The sequence below is a fragment of the Arachis hypogaea genome, chromosome 17 (assembly GCF_003086295.3).
Source record: "Arachis hypogaea cultivar Tifrunner chromosome 17, arahy.Tifrunner.gnm2.J5K5, whole genome shotgun sequence".
Classification (NCBI taxonomy): Eukaryota; Viridiplantae; Streptophyta; class Magnoliopsida; order Fabales; family Fabaceae; genus Arachis; species Arachis hypogaea.
In genome coordinates, this window is record NC_092052.1 from 4,268,433 (window position 1) to 4,292,988 (window position 24,556).

The window sequence follows — 24,556 nt, forward strand, 5'->3', positions numbered from 1 at the left end:
CTTCCAAATTTAAAATGACACCAAAAGAGAAAATTTATTCATTCAATAAAACCATGGCCTTCACATTCAACATCATTTATCAGCATCTCAATAGAAGTTACATGACTTGTTGCTTAACTAAAATCAATTGAAAATGAAGTTATGAAAATAATCTTGGCTTTTGGTCTATAAATACGTGGGATCATGGAAACAAAAATCAAAGAATTATCCTCAATCTTCTATTACTTTTATAGGTCCAATAACAAATACAAAACTATAATCTGTTTTTGGTGTGACCTACAAATGCATATTTATCAATCGAACCTAAGCATAACATATATATCCTAAATTTCTAAGTTATCATTTCGTAGTTCATGTTTTTAGGGCTAAAATTACTTTAATTGGAATGATTCAATTTCAAAATAGTACAATGAAATAATAAAACTCAAAACACTTTAAAAGTAATAATAACAAAGAGCAGTCCCCAAAAAACCAAAAGTAAAACATTTCTATGAAGTAAGATAAGCAAAAAGCATTTATCTAAGACCCTTCATTAATATTATGAGAAACATAGGAGATTATCCTACATGCTAAGAGACTGCCTGTTTTTTTATCATTAAAGAAGCAAGTTCTCATTTCTTAGAATTGGTCCTCTTACTCATTTGTTAGGATTTTTGTCTTTACTACTACTGCTGCTAAAAAGACATAATATTAATATACAGAGATTTATATAAGTAAAAAAAAAAAATTAATGTCAAAAATCCTTACAAAATGAGTATATTTATGTCTAAAATTCTAAATTTAGTCAAATAGATATAACACCTTTCTAAGATGAACTATGAAATGCATTTTAAGGTTGAAAATATCACAAATTTTTTTAATTTCATGTCAAGTGTATTTTTGAGGGACCAAATTCCTAATCTGATCTTTAAGTAACTTAATAATCTTCTTATAATGAAAAGCACACAAAAAACAAATATAGAAATTTTGATGGTCCATTAAACTTGAAAGTTTTTCAAAAAATAGAATCATCAAGACAAAATTGTTAGTAAAAAATTTCATCACAAAATAATAACAATCTATAATAGTAGAAAATTTGAATCCTGCATCAAATTGATTCAAAAACAACATTAATACCGTAATCTAAAAAAAAAAGAAGAAAAACAGAATAGGTGAAAAACAAAAGAATAAATCCATCAACGAAGAAAATATCATTTTCTTGGGTAAGTCTTTGATGTTTTACCTAATATTTACCTCTAATATTTTATAAAATTCAGTAAAGGCACAAATTTTATAAACCATCTCTTCCTTTGGAATATTAGTCATAGTCATAGCATTCTCAATGGCTAAAAAGAGAAGAACAAAAGTGAGGATGCATTAGGAGTTTAAAACATCAAACAAAGCTAAAATTAAACACTTATTTTTTGCCTTCTCTTCCTCAAGAACTAAAAATCCAAGAAATGCATATAAAAAATTATCCAACCCCCCAAGAAAATGGATTTGCAAATTTAATAAAAAAATCCAAGAAATGTATCAATAGTCTGAAATTGTCGCATATAGACAATAGAACAACTCAATGCACAAATGTTATCATGAAACAACAGAATAATTAAAATAATAAGGAATATGTAAGCTTCTCAATATTAAAAAAATAAACCAATAAGTATTAAAAAAATCTGCAGTAAAAGATATCATCCATCGAAGATGAAAGCATGGAATTTGAAAAAGTAAAATTCATAATTAGCCTAAGATAAAGATAAAAAGAAAGATGAATTAATATGTGGATTGGAGTTTCACGGCCTACTTTAATAGTAAAAGTCATTGCAATGGGAATATCTATTTTAATAGATCATAAATCAAATATCTATATGTCAATGATAGATCAGATGACTAAAACTTATATGAAATACCTTGTATGGACAGGCCTTTGACTTAGCAAAAAATACAACAAACACAATAGAACATGACCTAATTATCCATTGTTTTATAACTCTCAACATATTATTGTTCGTTGTGTGTTTGATGCTATTGTAGTAATGTTTTAAAATTGTAGAAGAAATTGTTAAACCTAATCAACCAGCTCAGAACAAAAAGAAAAGAAAAAAGAAGAAAAGAAGAAAGTATTATGTTCTTCATTGTTCTTTGTCAAAAGTTTTTATTTGAATTAACATTTTGGTAATTAAAGATGAAATCATGCAACCACTATGGAATAAATATATTCTTTTTCAGTTTTGGATTCTTTCTTAATTAATGTCTTGGAAAAGATACAATCATGCACCTGTTATCGCATAAATAATATGATTTCTTCTGATTTTAGAAAAAAAAAAACTTCAGATTCAACTCCAGAGAATACAAATGTTGAGCAGTAGATTGGATCAACCACTGTGACTGAAAATTGTATCTTCTTTTTATGTCTGGACATCATTATCCTGTTCTTGTAATAGGGGATAGAATAGTTATTTGCCATTTTAAAGTTTCCAATTAGTGTACACAATTGAAAACTCTTAATTATCCTTAGTGTACACAACTGAGTTTATCTCTAGTCTCTACATGCTTTTAGTTTTGAAAACTCTTAATTATCCTTAGCATTTAAAAATTTGTTATTTTGTTTTATTCCTTTGCTGAGTATATTATGTCATTCTTCAATGCAGGAAGATATACAGGCTTTTTCAAAGAAAGCCTAAACAAAGACCAAGCTGAAGGCAAGATTTCCAACCACCTGAATTTTGACAACATAGTTTCTGCATATGCTTTTTATTTTTGACATTCCTTTTTGCCATGGATGGTGCTTGCATATATGTGTTTAGAAGATGAACTAGAGTGTTATTAGTTAGTTGTTAATAGTTAGTACATTTAAATGCTTCAGAATTCATTTGATTGTAAAGGCATTAAACAGACCAACTACTGATGTATATTGCCATTAATTAGAATAAGAAGCAGAGCAATATAATTCTTTTAACAAAAATCTTCTCATCTCTACTAAGCATTTTAGGCAACAAGAATATTCCCATTAAGACCCAACTTAAATTAGTTTTTTTTTTTTTAAAGAAAAAAGACAAAATTGTTAGAGTCACATTTTAAGTCAATTTTTTTTTATCTTTTTCCCAAATTGTTTTCAATTAAATATTAATGATTTCTCAATATCCTAATAGATAGTCATTAATATTTGCGGTTAAAAACTATATTTTTAATCTTATATATTTTTTAATTTATAGTTGTAAATAAATATTAAACCAATAAGTGATAAAAATTAAAAGAAAGTATTCAACAATAAATATAAGTTCAAAACATTTACTTAAAATGAAAAAATTAATAAAATAAAAAAAATAAAAATCTAATCATAATAAAATTTTCTATTTTGGGAATTTTTCCTTCACTTTCACTTTGACTCCTTCCTACTACTAATACTGCTAATGTAAAGATTCCTTTGTTAAAAAGATTCATAAAAATGAAAAAATCTTATATTCCTACAACTACAAGTCCTCACTGAAAAATTTGTACTTTACTCTTTGATGTTCAAAATATACGCTTTATCCTCCTAAATTTTAGAAAATTCTGCAAATTAACCTTTGAAGATTGAAATTTTCAATTTTCCTACTATATTATAAGATTTTGATAGTATCAAATGTTAACTTGAGAGAAACCCAAACTATTTGAAAAAGGTTTCATTTTGTTCGAAAAATGTGCATGAGAATCTGCTAAGCTTCTTCAGTGTGTCACAATTCACCACGTGCGCGCCACCGTAGTTCCTAGCGGTTCTCCTCTGTCTTCTTCTTCTTCTTCTTACATATATGATTATGATAACTGCTTTTCGTTTTGTTCTGTTGTGTTTGGTGTGAATTGTCGATAGTATCCTCAACTTCTTCTTCTGTAACTTTAAATGATTAATTATATCTTATACGCCATTTGCATATGTTGTGTGTTTACCATTTCTTTTCCTCTCCATATATTTTTTCTTTTTAATAAAAGGGTAAAAAAAAAGATAATTCTTTTTTTTTTTAATGATCTTTTTAAGAAGCTTCTTGCTGTTAGATTTTGATTTTGATTTTGTTTTTGGTTTTGTTTAGTATCTTAGGTTTTCTACTACGATGAATTATGGATTGTTATGCTCAATTTTTGAGAGTGTTTCGTTTGGTGTGATAATGCAGAGTAGTGATGAATTGATGATCATGGCTGTTAAGTAGGTGAGAGTTGAGACTCTCCCCTCAAATCAATGGTAGTTGAGGCTCAAGTTCCTCTACTTGAGTGTGTAATGAACGTTGTGAATGAAGATTATCCAGGTTCAGTAGTTGATGAACATTGTGAAATGAAGAAGCAGTGGAATCAGAAACTCCAATCTCCCTCAGGGGACAACTTGGTATCAGTAGGGGAACTTTGGACTGATGGACTAATCTGTGCCTTTGAGTTCATCAAGGGAGTTAGAGATGTGGCAAAGAAAAGATTTGAAGGAAGAAAGTTTAGTAGGAATGGCTGTGTTGATTCACCCCCAACTTTGCTAGATCAATCTGGAACTGGTGGTCTTGATGATGGTTTAGATGATTATCACCAATCACCTCATCAATTCATTGGCAAAGAGGGTCTTCCTAGAAGTTACTGGAGGCCAATTGGTTGGTCTAGGATCTCCGAACTTGTGCAGGCAGTGCGAACTGATGATGGTTGGGCCTCACAGCTGCTTGATTTCACAGATGATGAGATTGATGTTGCTGTTGCTGATGTTGCAACTCCTTACTGGGAAAGGCCTGTTGGTCCAACATGGTGGTGTCATTTGGATGCAAGCCATCCATTTGTTGTTACATGGTTGGGTAATTCTCATTGGTTACATCCTGCTATTAGCATAGCTTTGAAAGATGAAAGTAGATTAATAAGTGAACGAATGAAGCACCTTTTATATGAGGTAATGAACTAGTGGAATTTGCTATTATCTTGTTTCGAATATGTTTCCTTGTGTCCTGTATTGTATCCTATTGTTTTTCTTTTTGCCATTTCCTAGGATTAGTGTTAAAAAATACAGGTTTTTGAATTTATGAAATCAGTCTAAAATGCTTATTTTGACAGGTTCCAGTCCGAGTCGCTGGCGGTCTGCTATTTGAACTTCTGGGGCAGTCAGCTGGTGATCCTTTAGCAGAGGAAGATGACATACCTGTTGTACTCCGATCATGGCAGGCGCAAAACTTTTTAGTTACAGCCATGCATGTAAAGGGTTCTGCATCAAACATAAATGTATTAGGCATTCTAGAAGTTCAGGTTTGTCAAGTGACTTAAGCCTTTATCCCACCAAGTAATCTGACAGTAGTTTTGCCTAAGTTATACTTCTTTAATTGTTTATATGATTTTATCTAAAGTTGTCTTAAACTAAGTACTTAAATCTCCACTGCTGCAATTCATGCAGGAGCTGCTTGCTGCTGGAGGTGCTAACATTCCGCGCACCATTCATGAAGTTGTAGCACACTTAGCTTGCCATCTTGCACGATGGGACGATAGGTTAATATTATTTCCAATAATCTATGTTTCTTTGCCTTTTAATTCTATTTATGACCTTTGTGTAAGAGATAAACGAAATCTTGAATACAGCCGAATTATGGATCAAAAGGTGTTACTTTCAGACAATAACTTTTATTTTGTTTAGTGTAGAATGGTCATGATTCTAATAGTTTGATGTTCATTTAAAAACATTGAGTTTCTCCATTGGATGTCATAGGTTGTGGCGTAAACACATCTTTGGGGCTGCAGATGAAGTTGAGTTGATGTTTATGAACAGGTGATTGCATTATCTTTAGATCATTACACATAAAACGTTTATCTTCAGTGGCTGATCTACCTTTTCCGTTTATAACTTAGATATGCATTATACAATAAGTTCTTTTGGTTCTTGACAGGAGAAACCATGAGGATTTACATCTATTCACAATAATATTGAACCAGGAAATTAGAAGATTATCGACCCAGGTAAAACTATGCAGAATGACATATACTCTATTTGCAGAAAATCAGTTATAAATTATAACATTGTTTTGTGAATTATATTGTTGCTGATTATGTTGGAGAATTTCATTTGTATAACTTCTCTAACTTTAATTGGCTATAATGTAGTGTTTTTTAAACTTTTTTGTGTTAAGTAATTAATAATGACATGATTATGGTGCTTTGGTAACTTAGCTTATATGTTCTATATCAGTCAAATCCTTCTGAAATACTAGTGTTCATGTTTACCTTATTTGAACATGGAAGGAAGGAGTAAACAAATGTATGCAAAAACTAACTGGCCAATTTTTCTGTCGGCTTCTGTTTAAAAATATCTATATATTTTGTCATGCATATAGGAAATTCTGCAGAAATCTGATGGATTTCTCTAATCTCTACTCATTTCAAATGGTACTCTACTATGAACATAAGTATTATATGTGTAACTTGTGTATATAGAAATTTATACATTTATCTATGCTCCTTGTATGGCCTAGCAGGTTATAAGAGTGAAATGGTCGCTCCATGCGCGAGAGGAAATTGTTTTTGAACTTCTTCAACAGTTGAGAGGGAATACAACAAGAGCCTTGCTGGAAGGAGTAAGAAAGAGTACTAGGCAAATGATTGAGGAGCAAGAAGCAGTTCGAGGACGGTTGTTCACCATACAAGATGTCCTGCAAAGCACAGTCCGTGCATGGTTGCAGGTTTCCGAAATCATAACAGATTACTGAACTATATCAATATATTTATGATTCGCTAATGTTTTATTCAATTATGCATAATACCTCAAAATTGGTTCCTAACAACAAATTAGTCTCTAATAGTAAGGGTATATTTGCATAGTCTTACACTCTTGCTACTTATTTTAGGATAAAAGCCTCACAGTTACGCATAACCTTGGAATATTTGGGGGTTGTGGCCTTGTTCTTTCCATCATCACCGGACTATTTGGTATAAACGTTGACGGAATACCTGGAGCCGAAGGAACTCCTTATGCGTTTGGTCTATTCTCTGCCGTCTTGTTTGTGTTGGGAGCTATACTTATTGGAATAGGATTGGTTTATCTCGGTTTGAAGAAACCCATAATGCAAGAAAATGTTGCAGTGAGAAAGCTGGAGCTTGAAGAGCTGGTCAGGATGTTTCAACATGAAGCAGAAACTCATGCTCAAGTGCGAAAAACAGGTCCTCAGATGGATGTTCCACCAACTGCAGAAGTTAGGGGGGCACCAAGTGGTGCAAATAATCGCTCTGTTTTCTCAAGGTTTTTCAGTTTATAGATATTTGTACTTTTGTATGGTAGATCTTTAGATTTTTTGTGTATCATTGTGATTATTCTCTAATAAAAAGGTTGATCCAATGTAAAAATGAATTCTCTTGAAGTTGAATCTAAAAATTGATTTGTCTCCTAAAATCTGGGTTCAATTTGCAGAATAACTTTTGTACCTAGTACTTATACTTTGTCCTGTTTTGTACACATGGGATTTAGTTGAGGCCAAAATGTATTTCAATTCAGGTTTATGTGAATGTTACACTTAAATTTGAATAATCAAATATAAAGTTTTGAAACCCAATTGATATTAGCCCTAATAATATATTATTAAAAACATCAAAACAATAGTTTAGTAGGGTAACTTATGAATAGTTCTTTATAACATGTGGCAATTTAGAGCCATATGACTCTTAGGTAAATAGCTAAATTCAGAACCAACACTTCATTCTTCTGGTTTGACTTGTAGTTGGATGAACATTTGCTTCTTGCTTGCTAATGCTAGCATTAGTCTCCAACTGTATCTGAATGCACCATGTTGTCTTCACTATGCATGAGTCCCTTCTCCAGCAAAGGAGAAGAAGCACATTCACCACCAAGCACACGAACATCACACCATGAACTATGTCTCCATGATCATGCTCTTACTGCTCCATCACTGAGCCAATCCACATCTCCTTATATAAACCTCTTAGAAAACTTGAGCATCACAAAAAGGATGACTGCACATCGCTCACGTTCTGCACCGGCCGTACTATTCACCGACACTGGCATAGACTTTCATGAGCCCTCTGAACCTAGACCTATACAAAATTCATCAACCTTAATGGTAAGGGTATCTTTCATCTCTGTATTCTTGTATTTGGCAATTGGTGTTGCAGTGTACATGATAAATGGGAGTTTCAAGGGTACCACCACACTTAAGCTTATAGATGCTATTTACTTCACAGTAGTAACTCTAAGCACAATTGGATTTGGAGATATTGTTCCTGATGCAACATCTACCAAGATCTTTACCTGTGGTTTCATTTTGGTTGGTTTTGGACTTACTGGTTTTCTCCTCAGCGGCTTGGTTGAATACATCTGTGATACTCAAGAAGCATTCACGTTGAGCATGATGGATGAGAATAGATATAAGAGAATTCTCTGGACTTACATAGTTGATGAAGAGAAAGGAAGAATGCGAATTCGGACAAAAGTTTCTTTAGCTTTGGTGGTTGTCATCGTCTGCATCGCAACAGGAGCAGTCACAGCTCACTTTCTAGAGGGTATGGATTGGATAGACAGTTTCTATCTCTCCATTACGTCTGTTACGACAGTTGGTTATGGCGATTATGCTTTCAAAACTGTAACTGGAAGATGCTTCGCGATTATCTGGCTTTTGGTAAGTACATTGGCAGTTGCTAGGGCCTTTCTGTACCTAACTGATTATAGCATGCACAAGAGGAAACGTAAGGTAGCAAAATTGGTTCTTCATAAGAAGATAACTATGTCAGATTTAGTAGCTGCAGACCTTGATAATGATGGATCAATAAGGTATGTTGAGTTTGGTTTTTCTTATTACATGTTTCCTTGTCCTTTTTCACAATATGCAGAAGAATAGAATCATTCAAATTCAATGCATTAAAGTTACAAAAGCAGAAATGGACACAACATTGGCCAAAATTTGTAGCTTAAGCTAGTTTTTAGTCGCTTGAAATTTGAAATGACAAAAATTATAGGATCAACTAGGTGTAGTTACATAATATCATTTCAATGCATGATGGGACAGAAATGAAAGAACCATCATCATCAAGATCAACATTAATAACTGATATCCAATCCAATAACAGTATATTTGCATACACCATTTTCTCCACTCTCAAGGAGGGAATAAATGAGTAATAACATACTTCACTCTTCTCAATCCTCTAACCTTTCACATTTGTTCTTGCAGCAAGTCCGAATTTCTTATCTACAAGCTCAAGGAAATGGGAAAAATAACTGAGATTGACATTCTGCAAATAAGCAAACAATTTGATTCCTTGGGTTGTGGCATCTATGGCAAGATTAGTGTTGCTGACCTTATGGTAAATGTCTAATTCAAATATCTACTTGGGTTGTTAGGCATTATGAACCATTTATTGCCATTTGCAATAACCATGGAATATGGATGCACTAGGAGGTGGGAGCACTACCCTTTTGGTCTTGCACAAATATTTCAAAAGTGAAAGGTATCTTATCATGGTTGTCAGTAATGTTCTTAGTGCAAGTTCCATTTGTTTGATGGTGTGATGTCATACACCAATGTGAACAGAATACACAATTTGGATTGCTGTTGTACTCTTTTAACTGAATAAAAATCACGCTCTTTCATATAAATAGTTTGATCCCATTTTTGCCACAAAATAATATCCATTGCTTGCTTCATATCATATATAATGAATGTGCTAATATATTCATTAATGTAATTATAGTTACTTATTCTAATGAGTGTTTTAAAAAGTTTTGAAACAATTGTAATCATAATTCCATCTTTTTCTACTTACAAAATAAATAACTAATAACAACGGCAAGAAAAATAGCAATAATACCGGGGAAAAAATGGTTTCATTAGTCAGCGATCTAAGTAATGATTAAACAAAATATTAACTATTGTCATTGGAATTTTATCCATAGTTGCAAAGCCTCCCAATATGACTGGATTTTGTGGTATTGAATGGAACAAAATAGTATAAAAAGTGAATCTTGTAAGCCATATTTACAAACTCCACACCTTGTAGCTACCTGATACATATCAGATGTATGATTTAACATAGTAATTCTTCATGAAAATTATAAAACCACTAAGGGATTAACACAATGGTTAATTCTAAGGATGCTCCATTACCTTAAGCAGAAAGCACAATGGAAGTTTTAGGCATTGACAAGCCACTTCACTGAGTTATCCTTAGTCCTTAGGCAATTTGTTCCAATCTGCTACTTCTGTAATGGGATCAGACAAAGAAAGTTGGAAGGACTAGCGGTATTTGAAAAAAAATCAACAATGCTATTTTTTGTAATAATAGCCATATCCCATGTGCCTTTCTTGTTCCTACATTGAGTTAATAAGGGCCATAAGAACATTGTGGCAAACTTTTCTTACAAATGAAGGTAGTGCTCACCTGGCGGCAGAAGATGAGTTGGGCAACACAAAATTGATCAGATCCTCAGTTTTGCCTCTGTGATACATTGATACTTGCAATTCTGTGAGTTTGAAATTTCGAAAGTTTTAGATTACTCTGGTCTTTTTTCTTCATATATTATTCTCATTTCTCAACAATACTTAAAACCCAAAAACAAATTGTATTTAAATTTTCAAAGAAGAAAATAAGAATTTATGCTTGTATAGATTGAAAAGTGATACCTCTGTCTTATTGTGCGGATGCTCTCGAGAAGTTCTGTTGTTTGTTGCAACCTGGAATTTTTTGGTCTCTCTTCACTGTCCAGAACCAACGTTGAGACATTCAAAACAGTAACTAGTTCAGCTTCAATTTCGTCAAGCTTTTTATCTATATTTTCCAGGAATTCGTCATAAGCAGATGTAACTGACAAGCAGCTAACAGTATTGTCTTCATTCCAACTGTCATTGCTAAGTGATCCCAGAATATTCACAGCCTCCTCATCATCTAGTTGGTTCCCTTGAATATCACTGAAATTCATTGTGTTTGGTTCTGAGTCATCCTCGGAGAAATCTCCTTGAACCTCCTCCGATGGTGCAACAATTCGAATGGGACTTGAAGCATCTTCTATTGTGTCTTCCATGTTCATTGTGGACCCAATGAGCTGACTTTCTTTCAAAGATATTGCCTGAAACTACAAGAAGTTTCCATTATAATAGTTCTAAGGAGATTCCCTGCCCTGCTTTTGGGTTTAAGCCATTATTAATTTATAGGAAAAAAAAGTTCTAGAGACATAATCAGTTCTTAAATAAAGTTATAAAGGGTTTACAAACTTCAAAGGGTATATTTTCCAATGAAACTCTGAGAGTACTATAATGCATTCCCTTCACCTCACTTAGCTTTGTGGATAGCTCATCAAGCAATTCGATACGGCTTTTAGACTTTTCCAGAGCTTGCAACACCTTCTTCCTCTGGAAAAGCATTTCCCTCGCACCATTTTCATCTCCCCTCTGAATGCTTATAGCTGCTTGTTTTTGGAGCTTCTCTGCAGCTTCTGACAGCCGCAGGAGCCTCATTCTAGCATTATTTGCTGCACCAAACACCCCACATAAATTTTTATATAATTTCCATGATAAAAGCAATGATAACAACTGAGCCGTTAGCCACTAGGTAGATTTCCAACAATGGTTAGATTCAAATAGATAAAGAAAATCATAACATAGTTTCAAAAGGCAGAACTTTGAACTTTGTCAGGGAACTCACAATAGTATTATTTACCGCAACATTAAACTAGACCTAATGCACACACCATTTGACAATTGCACAATTTGTAAAGTAGTATCTGCATTGAAAATCATATGTCTAGGACGCAAGACCTCTCAAGTTTTTTTTTTTCTTTTTTCTGTTTTTCTCATTGTTCTTTTCTCTCCTGGTGAAATGATACAAGTTCAAATTCACATAGTCTGAAAAGAGTTCTTTTGGTTTTTGGATTTTGTTTTTTCTACTTGAACAGTAACCTATAGGATTCTTGAAATGGCACTTACTTATAGTAATATTATAAGGACCAATTGGATCCCATTAACTGTATCAAGGAAGCAAGAAACAAAAATGGTGCACCAAATCAACTATTTGACATCATTCAGTTGCAAGGCACCATCTCCTTTCTTGAGCAGCTTCCAAGGTCAACAAACAATGCCCCTTTTGCAAATATGGTCACAGGTTAAAATTTCTGCTCTAATATATAGGTGATACCCTTTTTTTGTGTGTGTCTAGTGTATACAAGAAAGCAGCATTTGCATGTGAAAATGATTACCTTAGAAATTTCTGTTCTCACTCATTACTATCAACCCCCACTTTGATAAAAGAACCCACAATTAGTAAATCTAATAATTGCAAAGGGATATATTGGGAAGGAAAAAAAAAACAACATTTTCCTAATTCTCATGAATAGTTAATAGTTAATTAGCTATAGGTAACGTAACTAGGTTCCCATGTGACATAATTCACTAGGTTAGGGTTAGCAGCTAAATTTTTCATTTTTCCTTTACTCTAATAAAGTTATTTAATTGAGAAGGAAATTGAGTGTATGAAGAAGTAAAATTGAAGAGGAAGATAGAGAATACCCTTGGTAGTGGTGGTGTTCGCTTCAGCATGAAGATGATCGAGCTGAGAACGAAGGTGTTCAGAACTGTTGATATTTGATGAAGTTGAAGAAGAAGCAGAGCACTTGATGATGATGTTGATGGGCCTCAGTGAAGGTCTGTGGCTATGGCTGCTGGGAACAGCAATGGCAATGGGAATGGGTGAGGCACACTTCGCTATCATCTGTTCTCTCTTCTTTCTCTCTCTCTCTCTCTCTCTGAAGCACACTCTGCAACAGAAAACGATTTTTTAATAAAAGCAAAAATATTTGAATTTTTTTTCTTATTTTAAAAATAAAAATATTCAAAATAACAGAAAATGGAAGTTATATTATTTGCCATAAAAATGTCGAAATTTTTTTTTATTGGGTTAAAATGGGTGTTTTTTGGTGCTATGACTTATGAGCCATTGAAGTGTTATATCTAAATGTGGGATAATTTGTGAATGAAAATCTAACTGTCCAATTTGGTAAAAAGAAAAAAACGGACCATAAGACTTAAAAAGGGTTCAAATTGGACATTTCGAATTTTATTAAAATAAAATTAAATTTTTTTAATGTGTAAATTATAAAAATATTTAAATTTAAATCGATTTAAATTAAACCGCTCATTTAATATAATCCAAAAAAATCGATCAAAATTATACTAATTTAGATTTCATTGAATTCTAATTATACAAGGTCGTATGAATTTGATCGGATTTCAGATTTACTTCTCAAAACCAATTTAATATAATTCAAACTACACAATGTAATATAATATTATTATTTTATTATTATATTTATATTTTACTTGTAATATTTTTAATTTATTATATATTTGTATCTTATTTATATTTTATTATTATTATTATTATTATTATTTAGTGGATATTTTACAAATTTAAAATTTATTTATTTATTTATTTTTATTATTATTATGTTATTATTAATTTTTTAAAATATGATTTAGATTTGTTATATCATTGTTAATTATTTAAAATATGGTATTGAGATTTATTATATATATTTATTCTTTTTTAATTTGCCAAATTGCAAATCTAATTTAATCCAAATTCTTTGAAATTGAATCGAATTATCTAAAAAAAATTATTTAACTCAAATCGCACCACAAATAAAAAATTCTAAAGTTGAACTAGTTGCCAAATAAATAATAACATCAATTTGCATAATAATTTTGATGGCCAAGGTACTTGAATCTATCATTAAATTTTTTTTTTTCATATTATACGAATTTGAAGTATTATATATTCTTTTTCTAAGTATTTCTAAGAGCAACTTTTAATTTTGTTACATTTGCCAAATAGAGAAAAGTTAAAAATTTCCAAAGGTATTTATTATTTGATAAAGAAACTCTTATCTCTTGTTTTAGTGGAATGTAGCATATCACAAATTAATATCAAGTATAACAATACTAATTTCTTTTGAAACCCTAAGGTGGGTGGACAAACATATATTATAACTATATACTGAATTACTAATTACTAATTTTATATACAAAAATTTTGACTTTTGACTTGTGAATTCTGGATAGAAAGAGAAGTAGTGTGACCTACATATGCTTATTTATAGGAAAGTGGATTCTCTTTTTTTTTTTTAATTATTTAATAAAATATATTTTTTATTATTTAATATTTTTTTATATATATTTTTTAACTTCACTTAAAAAATATAAAATAAAAAATTATACTTTACTAAATAATTTAAAAAATTTAAGATTGGTATTATTTATTATTCACAAGCTGCTTTACAAAGTTTAATTAGGATGATAATTAATGTATTAATTAATGATGAACAGATAAGCAAATAAAAGGCTTGATTTGACATTGTGTACTAAAGGCCTTTTTAAATTTCAACGATAAGAGTAAGTATAGAAAAATTTTGTTTGGGTGTGGGACATTTCGATTTTAATTCTAAGATAATAGTGATTTTACTTGAATTATTTCTTAAAAAATGTGTTTTGCAATCAATAATATTGTTGACATGTTATTAACTTGGATATTTCCATTATATTAAATGAATTAGAAGATGCAATAAAAATACATATATAAAATCATTTAATTTTTTTAGAACATAAAATCATTATATTATACGATCATTTTTTTTAGAATATAATATTTAAACTGTTATATGAATAATTTTATATTTTAATATATTCTCTCATGTTATGGATTTTATATTTAATTTCTTAACATAGTAATATATTCTCTCATATTTTAAATTGTTACATGAATAATTTACACGAAACACTTAGCTTCTAATTTTAGATTAAACATGTTGGCATAAATATATTACTATTCTTCTAATAGTAATATAATTTTTTTTTCTTTTTCACTTGTCAAATGACTATAGTTTATTATTCAAAATTTTTACATTAATCTTTATAATCGAGTTGATGTGTAAAATATTACTTACTATTTTTAATTTCCTATTCATTTATAAAATAATATTAGAAAACCAAAACTTTTTAGGCAACATTAAATAACTTTTTTAAATTATTTTATTTATTTTAAATTATAAATCTTAAATCAGATATAATTTTTTAATCTTTAATATTGTACTCTAAATGATAAATCGTAAATTTTCGTATTAACTAATATTAACTAACTAAAAATTAAGAAAAAAAGATAAATAGATTTAACTTTTTAATTCGAAGACACATAAATTTTTTATTAATTGAAAATATAAAAATATTCATAACTTTCTAAAATGCGAGACATTTATATCTCTCTATCCAAAATATATAAAGACAAATCGGTCTCTACTCTCTAATAATGTCTTACATTTTAAAAAATGAGAGACGTTTTTGTATTTTTAATTAATAAAAAATTATTTATTTTCAAAATAAAAATACAAAAATTTATTTGTCGTTGACTCAAAAATTAATTCATACACTTTTTCTTATTTATATATTCATGCACTTTCTCTTATTTATATATTGATTTTTAGTTGGGATGTCCTTATTCATATAAGAAGAGATTCTTCGTACAGCACAAACCTAACAAACAACCTACCCAAGTTGACAAAATATATAATTGACAATCAATAATTAATATGAATTGATATATAACAATAAGTGATGTTCTTAATTATTATTATATCATACACAAACGACACACAAACATGTTAACAATTTCACGCTCCTCATATAATTGATGGGGTTTTCATTTCATAGCTAAGGACAATGATGATGATGATGATGATGATGATGATGATGATGATGATGATGATGATGAACACATGAAATCTATCTTGGTTACCATCAATTTCTTTTTCCATTTTTTCATGAATATCCTTTAAAAGTAGTTTATAGAGATGGCGAATGAAATATCATATCATCGAAAGTACACACAAATTTCGTAATTCGTTTTATTAGTTAAACTTCGAACCAATTATTGGAACATGTTGTACACTTTTATTTATTGATAAAATATAATATTATAAATTTCTTTAGACGCCAATAAAATTTGATGTGGTTTTTATTTTACTTTGTTGTTTGAGCTTAATCCAAGTAGTTAAATTATTGTTGACTTTATTTATCCAATTACATCTTTTTACAATTCAATAATGGGTTTAACATCCTAACTGAAAATTTCTGTTTATGTAGTATATAGATTATTTATCATTTTTAAGGTTGTGTTTATTTAATTTAAATGTATTTAGCAGATGAGATATAAACAGAGATATTATGTCCAACACTACAATAGACGCGACGGATGCCTGCGCCAAACTTCCTGCAGAGTCACAAACCGCAGCAACTTAGGGTAGATTGCTGCGATTCATCTCCAAATTAGCCTTCCAACGCCGAATCGACCTGCTTTTGTGTCGAACCCATTAAACCCGCCGCTAACCCCAAACCATCTATTGATATTATAATCCAATTTCGCCTCAAAATATCCAAATCAAGGTTCTGAGAAACCCGCGCGCTAAAGGAGACTGCAGAGCGCGCGAAAGTCTTCCCTGCTCTACCGTGCCCCAATCTATGACGGTGGAGTCTCGTGGCTATCGATCCATCCTTCTCCCTCTTGCTGTCGATCCTTTCCAGAATCAGATCCGTAGCTCAGACTCTTCATCGCGCGAACACATAAGGGGCAGAGGCACGAAGCACATCTCCCCACGCCCATCATTGCCGCCGTTCTCCTCCGGACACCACTAACAACTGCATTGCGCTTCCCGTTGCCGGTGGATCCATCGTCAACCAGTTTCGTGGTTTACAATAAAGGTATGTACAAAACCCCTTTTTTTAGTGAGGTTCTATCTTGTTCTTCGTTTGTTAGCTCTGTCTTGCATATGAATTTTTTCCCCTTTTTTTTCACTAAAATTAACTGGTATCTGAAAGGGTAGATCAAAGGTTTGTTAGGTACTTTTTCAACAATTTTGTCTGAAACGATAAGCCATAGAAATAAATTGGAAGTGACAACTCCTTTCCATATAGCAGAACCTACCACCAAATTTCAAAGTGTGTGAGTTAATGAATTTGATGAGCCCTCAAACTAGAAGCAGATAATTTGTATCAATTATATCTAGAATTATAGTCCAAAATAATGAATCCTTTTATTTAATGACTTCTGATGCTGAAAAGCGCAAAGGACGAAAGACTACTAAGTTTTGAGATGTTGATCTCATTTGTAACAAGTGTTGAACCATAAAACTTTTTAGTTGATTAGCTAATGATATTGTTATGTTCCTGACATGTTGGGCACATTGAACACATAAATAAGATTTTTTTTTCTTTATTTATAGATTCTGAAGGAATAGTCAAGCAAGCTAAAATGAGTGTGAGGGAGGCTATGGAGCGGTCTCTTAATGGTAGCAAGATCATACTGAGGTTCAATGAGAAACGGCAAGCAGTCGGAGATGGAGCTGGCTTGTTGAGTGGCATTTTAGGAGTGCTGGGTTCTGATTACAGCAAATTTTCTATCTGTGAAAAGAGTTGGAAAAAAGTGCGGGGCAAAGACAGGGTTTATGATGATTGCATAAAGGTAATGACTTTCGGCATTGTTTAATCATATCAAACCTTTCAACTTGCAATTACTTACAGCTAGACATTGTCATCGCAGGAGATGTTCCACTTTCAGGATAGCAGTGGTAGAATCAAGAAAACACTTTTGCAACAAATAGAGAGGTCCTGGAAGGACACAAAGGGGAAGCTGTATAACTCGCATTACAAACCAACAAGGACACTTGAGCATAATTTTGAGAAGCGTCCGGAGGAAATTCCTAGAGAGTATTAGAGGTGGTTCATTAATTATCGTAATGATCCTGCAACAAAAGTACCCCATTTATTTAATACATATAATTTTTTAAAAAATAAAATCAAATCAAATCTAAAAATGTAAATTTGATCATTTTTTTATATGATTTGATATATATAAATAGTTTTTGTTCCGATTTATTTGAATTTGAACCCTGTTAATTAATATACATAATTAATTAAATTTAATATATCAATTCTCAGCATAAGTCACAGTTCAAAAGGAATGTTTGATTAAAATCATAATATATACATGCATGAGGATGAGATTGATGTACACTAACCTTCATTATTACAACCTTATTTTTTGTCTATTACCGTAAAAGGTATTTAATTTAATTTGAGTACCCCTATTATTATAATTTATGCTATATAATTGTTATTGGGCTATCTCACACATGCCTGCTAAAACTTTTTTCCATTAGTTGTGATGAGAGTTAGGAGTTGCATTTGCATATTAGAAATACAATAATATTGTTAACTTCTTATATATAAATAGGGACTGCATCCATATAACTATTGTTCTTGTTAAAGCAATACTTAAATTAAGATTACGTACAATTTATTCAAATTCTACACTACTATACTTACTGCCCCATTATTTTGAGTCTCTTGCAATGTAGAATATACTACATAGCTATATTTATTACTTTATTGAATTCAAGCTTACTGTTGATATTTAATAGGCGAAGTGCAAGCAAAACGTGCTGAATCAAAAGAAGCAACTTTACACACATACTGGCGGTTCTAAAAGCTTGGCTATGGCAAGGGAAGAAGAGATAATATAAATTTCTAATCAAGTATTGATGAGTGGAATTTAGTGTTGATTTATTCATAGAGTAAAACAATGTTAGAAGTATTGAAAAAATTTAAAGAAGTGAAATTCATAGCATAAATTGTATTGTCACAGTCACAAAACAAGAGAGGAGAGTTGGTAGGGGAGAAGTATGGATTCTAAAGCACAAAAGATCTGATGGCAGCTATATACATGAAGAAGCTCGGAGGATTGGTGTGAGTACACTTAATCATTTATGCTGTAACATGTTGGCTTTAGTTATTAAAATGTGTTGAGTATGCTATTAGCTTAGTGTGATTGTGTAATTTTATTTATGCTTGTAGAAAAAAAAACCTGAGATTGAGCAGCTGGATGAATCTACAAGAATATTGTCAGAAAATGATTCCCTTGCCCAAGCTCTCGGTAAAGAACACCCGGGTAGAGTGCGTGGGATGGGACACGGGCCGACACCAAATCAACTCTTCCGTTCGAGTTCGCAGCCGCCGATGGATAGAGCTCAAGTAGAGGAGGCCCAAAGGATGCTGTGTGAACTATAGGCGGAGGTGACGATAAAAAAATTGAAGAGGAAAGCAATGGAGGATGAATTAGCAGCAGAGAAAACGAAGAGGCAGGCAATAGAGAGTATGCTGAGTTATCTGGTCCAACAGCAATGCGGGGAGCTGCCTCCAGATATCGCTGCACGGATGAATTATTTGGACAGACATGGTGGAAAATAGAAATTAGAATTTATGTGATACTTTGATTTTCAGTATATGTTTTGTTTATGTTAACTATGCAGCATTAATTATTAGCCAAGTACTTTACTTTTTTGGGTGACTATTGAAATGCTTTATTGACATTATTAAAATAGACATGTTAGTTTGCTTCGCAGTTAAATATTCATGAGTTTTTTTTCCATAGTGCAGAATTTTAGAGAGAAAAAAGTATAATATTCTTTAAATAAAAAAGATGGAAAAAATTTATAAAATCTAATAAAAAATATAAAAAAATAAAAAAATTAAATAACGATAAGATTATTTAAATAAAAAGAAGTTTAAAAAAATACCCAAATTTGTAAAATTAATCAAAATAAAATTTAAAAAAACGTAAGAATAGCGGCGGTTTTAAACCGCCGTCCATAGGAAACGAAGCAACAAATAGCGGTGCCGCAAATAAGTTTCAGTAAGTATGGTTCAGCAAATACCGCCACTAAACTGTTTGACGCAAAATACCTGATTTGCGATGGTTATGCCAGCGGTTGCTGGAAACCGCTGCAAAATGTGACCCCGCGCCTTTATGCGCTGCGGATTCTGTTCCGCTGGTAACTTATTTAGCGGCGATTCAAAATCGCCGCAATTCGGCAATTAAACTACCGCTATTCTCCGCATGTCCTGTAGTGCAAAGACATTAAATTAGTATATTTTGTGTCTATCCTGATAGAAAAAACGTAGATACACAATTTTTTTATTATTTTTATTAATTTTTCATAATTTATTTTTTACTATTATACTTTCCTTTTTAATTTTTGTAATAAAAAAATAAAAATAAATTAAACTTTCATAATATGTACTAAGTTGTCATCAAACAAAATACAAAAATACTTTTATATTTCTGTCTTTTACTCTTTTATATTTTGTTCTTAGTATCTTATCTTGTCATGTTCTCGTAATCAAATTTAACCTAATATAACAAGAGATATATACTAGGCTCGTTAGAATTATTATTAGGTCATTTTAAATAATTTTCGATCACCGAAAAAATTTATAAAAAAAGCGTTAAATTAATGAATCTCTTATTTACTAAAATTTTTATTTTTTTAATATGAAACTAATTCTTCATACTCTTCGTGTTTACCTTTTTTTTTAACTGTCATGACCTAAAAGTTAAAGTTTATTATATATATAGTTCAGTTAGGTCTATTTAATTTTATTAGCCAGACATATATGATTGTGGTAATAAATGCCCTTTATGATATAGTTGAGTCAATCATGCATCTTATTCTTATTTGAGTTAATACATGTACCGTTTATATAATTATATTAGTAGATGTGATTATAATTGAGCCAAAAAAATGTTTATTCTATATAACTATAAGCATTTTAGAGTCAAATGTAGTTATTTATAATTTACACTATATAAGTCATGCACTTTTAAGACCCGCTTTAGGTTATGTTTGGTTAGGGTAAAAATAGAGTAAATTATTTATGTAAACGGTGCGTTTGGATAAAGAGAAATTATAAAATAGGCAAAAACTAATTAACTTCTCAAAACTCATTCTTCTTATTATTAGCTAAATTGATATGCATGCAAGCAAAAGTTTATATATATATATATATATATATATATATATATATATATATATATATATATATATATATATATATATATATATATATATATACCACTCAAATATCATCATTCAAACAAAAGGGGGGGGGAGGATTTGAAGGATGCATGAAATATACGAAAAATATTTAATAATTATCAGAATTTATTATTTTTTATCATATTTTTAATTATTAATTTAATTTATTTATTTTAATAATTTAATAATATATTTTTAATCTATATTTTTAAATATTAATAAATAATTGTTGACCAAAAATAATACAATTTAACTGTCTTTCTAATATTTTTTTATGTGTTTCCATCAAAGTCAAATCAAACTAAATTATGCTTTTATCTACTTACTTCTTCCTTATTAATTTTCAGCTTTATTTTTTTGTTTAGTGGGGGCCATTTTATTTGAATGTGATATGATCATTTAACCGGTGGTGCTCTTTGTTGGATTTGCACCCACCTATAAAAAAAGTCTTCGGTTAATTATACCAACTTCACATAACTATGATATATGTACCAATATTAGAGGCAATCTTTCAATGAAGAAGTAGACATTATAAGTGCCCTATCTATTAAGGGATGATTTAAAAAAAAAAACAAAAAAACAAAAAAAAAATTGTCCCCATTTGTAGAAAAGAGTTGGCTTCTCTGAAAAAAAAAAAGAAATTAAAAATATATATAGGTGGTCTGTTATCTATGTATGTAATAATAATTATGGTAGTATCAAGCAGCTTGAGAATTAGGGATTGTTATATTGTTTGTTATAATTAATATAGGAAGGATACTTCCATAAAGACACATAAAACTTCTTTTTATAAAGACACTTATGTGTCGTATTATTATTTGACGTATTAATGAATTGGTTATTTTTTAATTTCTTAACAAATCAGTATAAAATCGATTTTTTTATAACAATAACAATAAACTCAACTGTTATCAGACTCGGTCGAACTTACCAATTTACAAAATTCACCAGACTTTGGTTTTTTTTTTAAACAAAAATTAGGGATATATTTATCTTTTATCAAAAAATTTAAACATGATTCGATTCAGATTGTGTAAATCGATCGGATCAAATGGGTCTAATAATTATAATACGGACAATTGAGTTTATTATTGTTGCTATAATAAACCGATTTTATTCTGGTTTATTAAAAAATAAATTATTAACCAATTTAATAAAAATGTCCAATAATATCATAACATATGTAAACATCTTTAAAAAAAAATATTTTTATTGTCTTTATTAAAGTGGTCCCTTAATATAATCGTGCATGTGAGGATAGGGATATTTGTTTTCAGAAATAAATATTACTATATATATATATACGCGAAATAATATGTGAAAACAAAAATTATATTTTCAAATGTGTGTTTTTTTTAATAAATAATGTGATGGTTAAACTCGTTTTTTCTTGGGGTCAAATATAAACACTAATATCGTATCTTAATCATTAATTTTCAATTTCTATACAAAATGTTGGCTGTTGCCGTGCTCATATTTAACCCTAGCTAATAAAAACAGGTGTAAATAATTAACGTAAAAAAATTCAAAATAATAGTATTTATATATTGAAATAGTTATCATATTTTTATTAAATAAAAAATGTTATATATATTATATGTTGACTAAGGGGGAAATGTGCAATGTGCATGCCATGTTTTAAATTTATTTTAAGCCAGTGATTAATTAACGATAAAATTGCGCGTGCTAGCTTCTATCTTCTGTATTATTAGTGTAGTCTTGGTCAAATGCCTGATAATTAATGTTAATTAATCAATAATTTGACCTGCATGCATATTAGTTTGTTTTTTTTTTTTTTAAGAAATAACATTATTATTGGACCACCGATTAAAAAGTACGTGTAGTCTTTATATATTATTTGTGAGTAATTTCTGGAGACATTTAATAAAGGACCAATATCTGATCTCTCTATCGAAAATTACGTGAGTTTTGCTTATTAATACATATATAATAATACGAAAATATTTGATAACAAAAAAAAATCAACAAAAAATAGTCATAACTTGCCTTATTTAACATTCATTAGTTGTTGCGATAATTAATTAATACTAAATAAAGTAAGTTTTAGCTGTTTTTTGTCTACCTAACATTACCCATAATAATATATATCTCATGATTATAATATTTTTGTTACGACCATTAACATTCCAAACAAAGTTGCCCTAAAGTTCATAATATATAAAGACACCATATTAAAAAATAACATGCTAGAATAGATTAAAATGAGGCAATGCACACACAAACCAAAACCTACTAAATAATATATAATATGAGATTGGTTACCGTAATAGATCTTGATTAAAATTCTTTGATTTAAATTTTAAAAATGATTAAGTACGATTTTGGTTCCTAAAATATAAGTCGAAAATTTTTTTTGTCTCCAACCCTTTTTTTAACTCGTCCTTTAGACCAAAATATTCTTCTTCACCAAAATACAGTTTTTATTTTTCTTCTCTATCATAGCAGTATTTCTTGTTTTTCTTCTTTTTCAGCAACAACAATATTAAAGCAAAAACAATGTAATAAACATAAAAAAAATAGAAATAGTATCAAAAGCAAAAGAAATAGAAGCATAAGCAAAATTGGAAGTAGAAGTAGAATTGGAAACAAAGATAGAAACAAAAACATAAGTAGAATCAGGAGCATTAAAAATAGAAACAGAATCAAAAGAAAAAAAAAACAGAAGCAGAAGAACAATGGATTAACAAAATAAGAAACAAAATCAGAATTGGAACACAATGTGATTAATAATGGATTAACAAAATTAGAATTAGAATCAAAATTGGTGAATTAACAAAATAAGAAACAGAAATAGAATTAGAACCCTAGAAAGGATAGGTTTCTCAAACCTTACAGAAATCGGTGGTGATGGTAATGGAGAAGACCTGGCGGAAGATACCACCGTTGCGGCGGCAGCGGCGTAGGAGGGTGAAAGTGCAGTCGAGGGGACGCTCGTTGAGGGGTTGGGCTGGGCAGTGGCGGCGCGAATGACGGACTACACTCGTTGAGGGGTGCGGATGACGGATGACGGTGCGCGTCTCCTCTCTCCCTTGTGAGCTCTCTCTTCCTCTGGTTTTGATTTTCGACGGCGATGGCAGCTCCAAGCCTCGCCGACGCTGTCCCCCCCTCTTTCCCTCTCTTCCTTTTTTCCCTTCTTCTTCCCCTCCCATCCCCTCCTCTTTCTTCTTCTTCCTTCAATTCCCTATCGTGTGACTCCCTTTTTCCCTCTTTCCCTCATCCCTTCTCTTTCTTTTCTTTTTTTATTCCTGAGAAAAATACCAAAACTGCCCCTGATAATAACATAAAAAGACAATGAGACCCCTAGGAAAAAAAATTTCTATCCGGCCCCTATTTTTTAACTCCGTTAGACAAGTTAGCCCTTTCGTTAATAATTTGTCTCTAGAGCTGATTCACCATGCCTACGTGGCACGTTAAGTTAATGACGTGTCAGTTAAATGCCAACCTGGATGGGCAGATTAATTGGCCATCCAACCCGGCCCCTAACAATTTCATTAAAAATAAACAAATTTCATACGTGTGATGACACAGAACTCCTCTTCTATTCTCCAGAATTACAAAAAATCATAATGCTCTCCCTTCCAAAATTCGTTGAAGACGTTTGACTTGGAGGAAGACGTTGGTCCCGACAGAGCTATTGACGGCGCCGTGACGGAG

The 24,556-nt window shown here is 30.9% G+C and overlaps 3 protein-coding genes and 1 long non-coding RNA gene across 27 annotated transcripts; 2 read left to right on the forward strand and 2 right to left on the reverse strand.

Moving 5' to 3' along the window:
* Nucleotides 1-3,339: 3,339 nt before the first annotated feature.
* LOC112762584 (uncharacterized) lies at nt 3,340-7,351 on the forward strand. Its single transcript, XM_025808455.3, has 8 exons — nt 3,340-3,734; nt 4,128-4,873; nt 5,035-5,223; nt 5,369-5,460; nt 5,678-5,737; nt 5,856-5,925; nt 6,441-6,644; nt 6,810-7,351. Exons 2-8 carry the CDS (start codon nt 4,193-4,195, stop codon nt 7,215-7,217), a joined length of 1,704 nt encoding a protein of 567 aa, XP_025664240.1. The 5' UTR covers nt 3,340-3,734; nt 4,128-4,192; the 3' UTR covers nt 7,218-7,351.
* A 160-nt stretch (nt 7,352-7,511) lies between these two features.
* On the reverse strand, nt 7,512-12,951 carry LOC112762586 (uncharacterized). Of its 24 annotated transcripts, none has more exons than XR_011874853.1 (8): nt 12,471-12,951; nt 11,238-11,437; nt 10,593-11,041; nt 10,351-10,432; nt 10,077-10,171; nt 8,364-8,631; nt 8,225-8,290; nt 7,512-8,010 (listed from the first exon to the last, which is right to left on the reverse strand). XR_011874853.1 is itself a non-coding variant. In XM_072222199.1 (5 exons), exons 1-4 carry the CDS (start codon nt 12,670-12,672, stop codon nt 10,396-10,398), a joined length of 888 nt encoding a protein of 295 aa, XP_072078300.1. In that variant the 5' UTR covers nt 12,673-12,951; the 3' UTR covers nt 9,778-10,280; nt 10,351-10,395. The 24 variants fall into 24 exon arrangements, 5 of the variants coding, with proteins under 5 accessions (XP_072078300.1, XP_029150234.1, XP_025664243.1 ...); XR_011874847.1 differs by having other exon boundaries at nt 11,181-11,437; nt 12,471-12,747; XR_011874858.1 differs by having other exon boundaries at nt 10,593-11,035; nt 12,471-12,746.
* On the forward strand, nt 7,743-9,568 carry LOC112762585 (two-pore potassium channel 3). Its single transcript, XM_025808457.3, has 2 exons — nt 7,743-8,743; nt 9,144-9,568. Exons 1-2 carry the CDS (start codon nt 7,743-7,745, stop codon nt 9,286-9,288), a joined length of 1,146 nt encoding a protein of 381 aa, XP_025664242.1. The 3' UTR covers nt 9,289-9,568.
* A 5,696-nt stretch (nt 12,952-18,647) lies between the features above and the next one.
* LOC114925684 (uncharacterized) lies at nt 18,648-24,089 on the reverse strand. Its single transcript, XR_003815074.2, has 3 exons — nt 23,731-24,089; nt 19,749-19,907; nt 18,648-19,212 (listed from the first exon to the last, which is right to left on the reverse strand). It is a non-coding gene; the product is annotated as an uncharacterized lncRNA (long non-coding RNA).
* Nucleotides 24,090-24,556: the final 467 nt, after the last annotated feature.

What these genes read in the sequence shown, in the direction of transcription:
- LOC112762584 (XM_025808455.3), top strand. Translation starts at nt 4,193, where the DNA reads ATGGTAGTTGAGGCTCAAGTTCCTCTACTTGAGTGTGTAATGAACGTT. An exon ending in TAGGCATTCTAGAAGTTCAG is followed by an intron (nt 5,224 to 5,368) that starts GTTTGTCAAGTG and finishes CAATTCATGCAG; the next exon opens with GAGCTGCTTGCTGCTGGAGG. An exon ending in CAGTCCGTGCATGGTTGCAG is followed by an intron (nt 6,645 to 6,809) that starts GTTTCCGAAATC and finishes TACTTATTTTAG; the next exon opens with GATAAAAGCCTCACAGTTAC.
- LOC112762585 (XM_025808457.3), top strand. Translation starts at nt 7,743, where the DNA reads ATGTTGTCTTCACTATGCATGAGTCCCTTCTCCAGCAAAGGAGAAGAA. An exon ending in GATAATGATGGATCAATAAG is followed by an intron (nt 8,744 to 9,143) that starts GTATGTTGAGTT and finishes TTGTTCTTGCAG; the next exon opens with CAAGTCCGAATTTCTTATCT.
- LOC112762586 (XM_029294401.2), bottom strand. Translation starts at nt 12,672, where the DNA reads ATGATAGCGAAGTGTGCCTCACCCATTCCCATTGCCATTGCTGTTCCC. An exon ending in TGGAAAATATACCCTTTGAA is followed by an intron (nt 11,042 to 11,180) that starts GTTTGTAAACCC and finishes AACTTCTTGTAG; the next exon opens with TTTCAGGCAATATCTTTGAA. An exon ending in ATCCGCACAATAAGACAGAG is followed by an intron (nt 10,433 to 10,592) that starts GTATCACTTTTC and finishes TCAAACTCACAG; the next exon opens with AATTGCAAGTATCAATGTAT.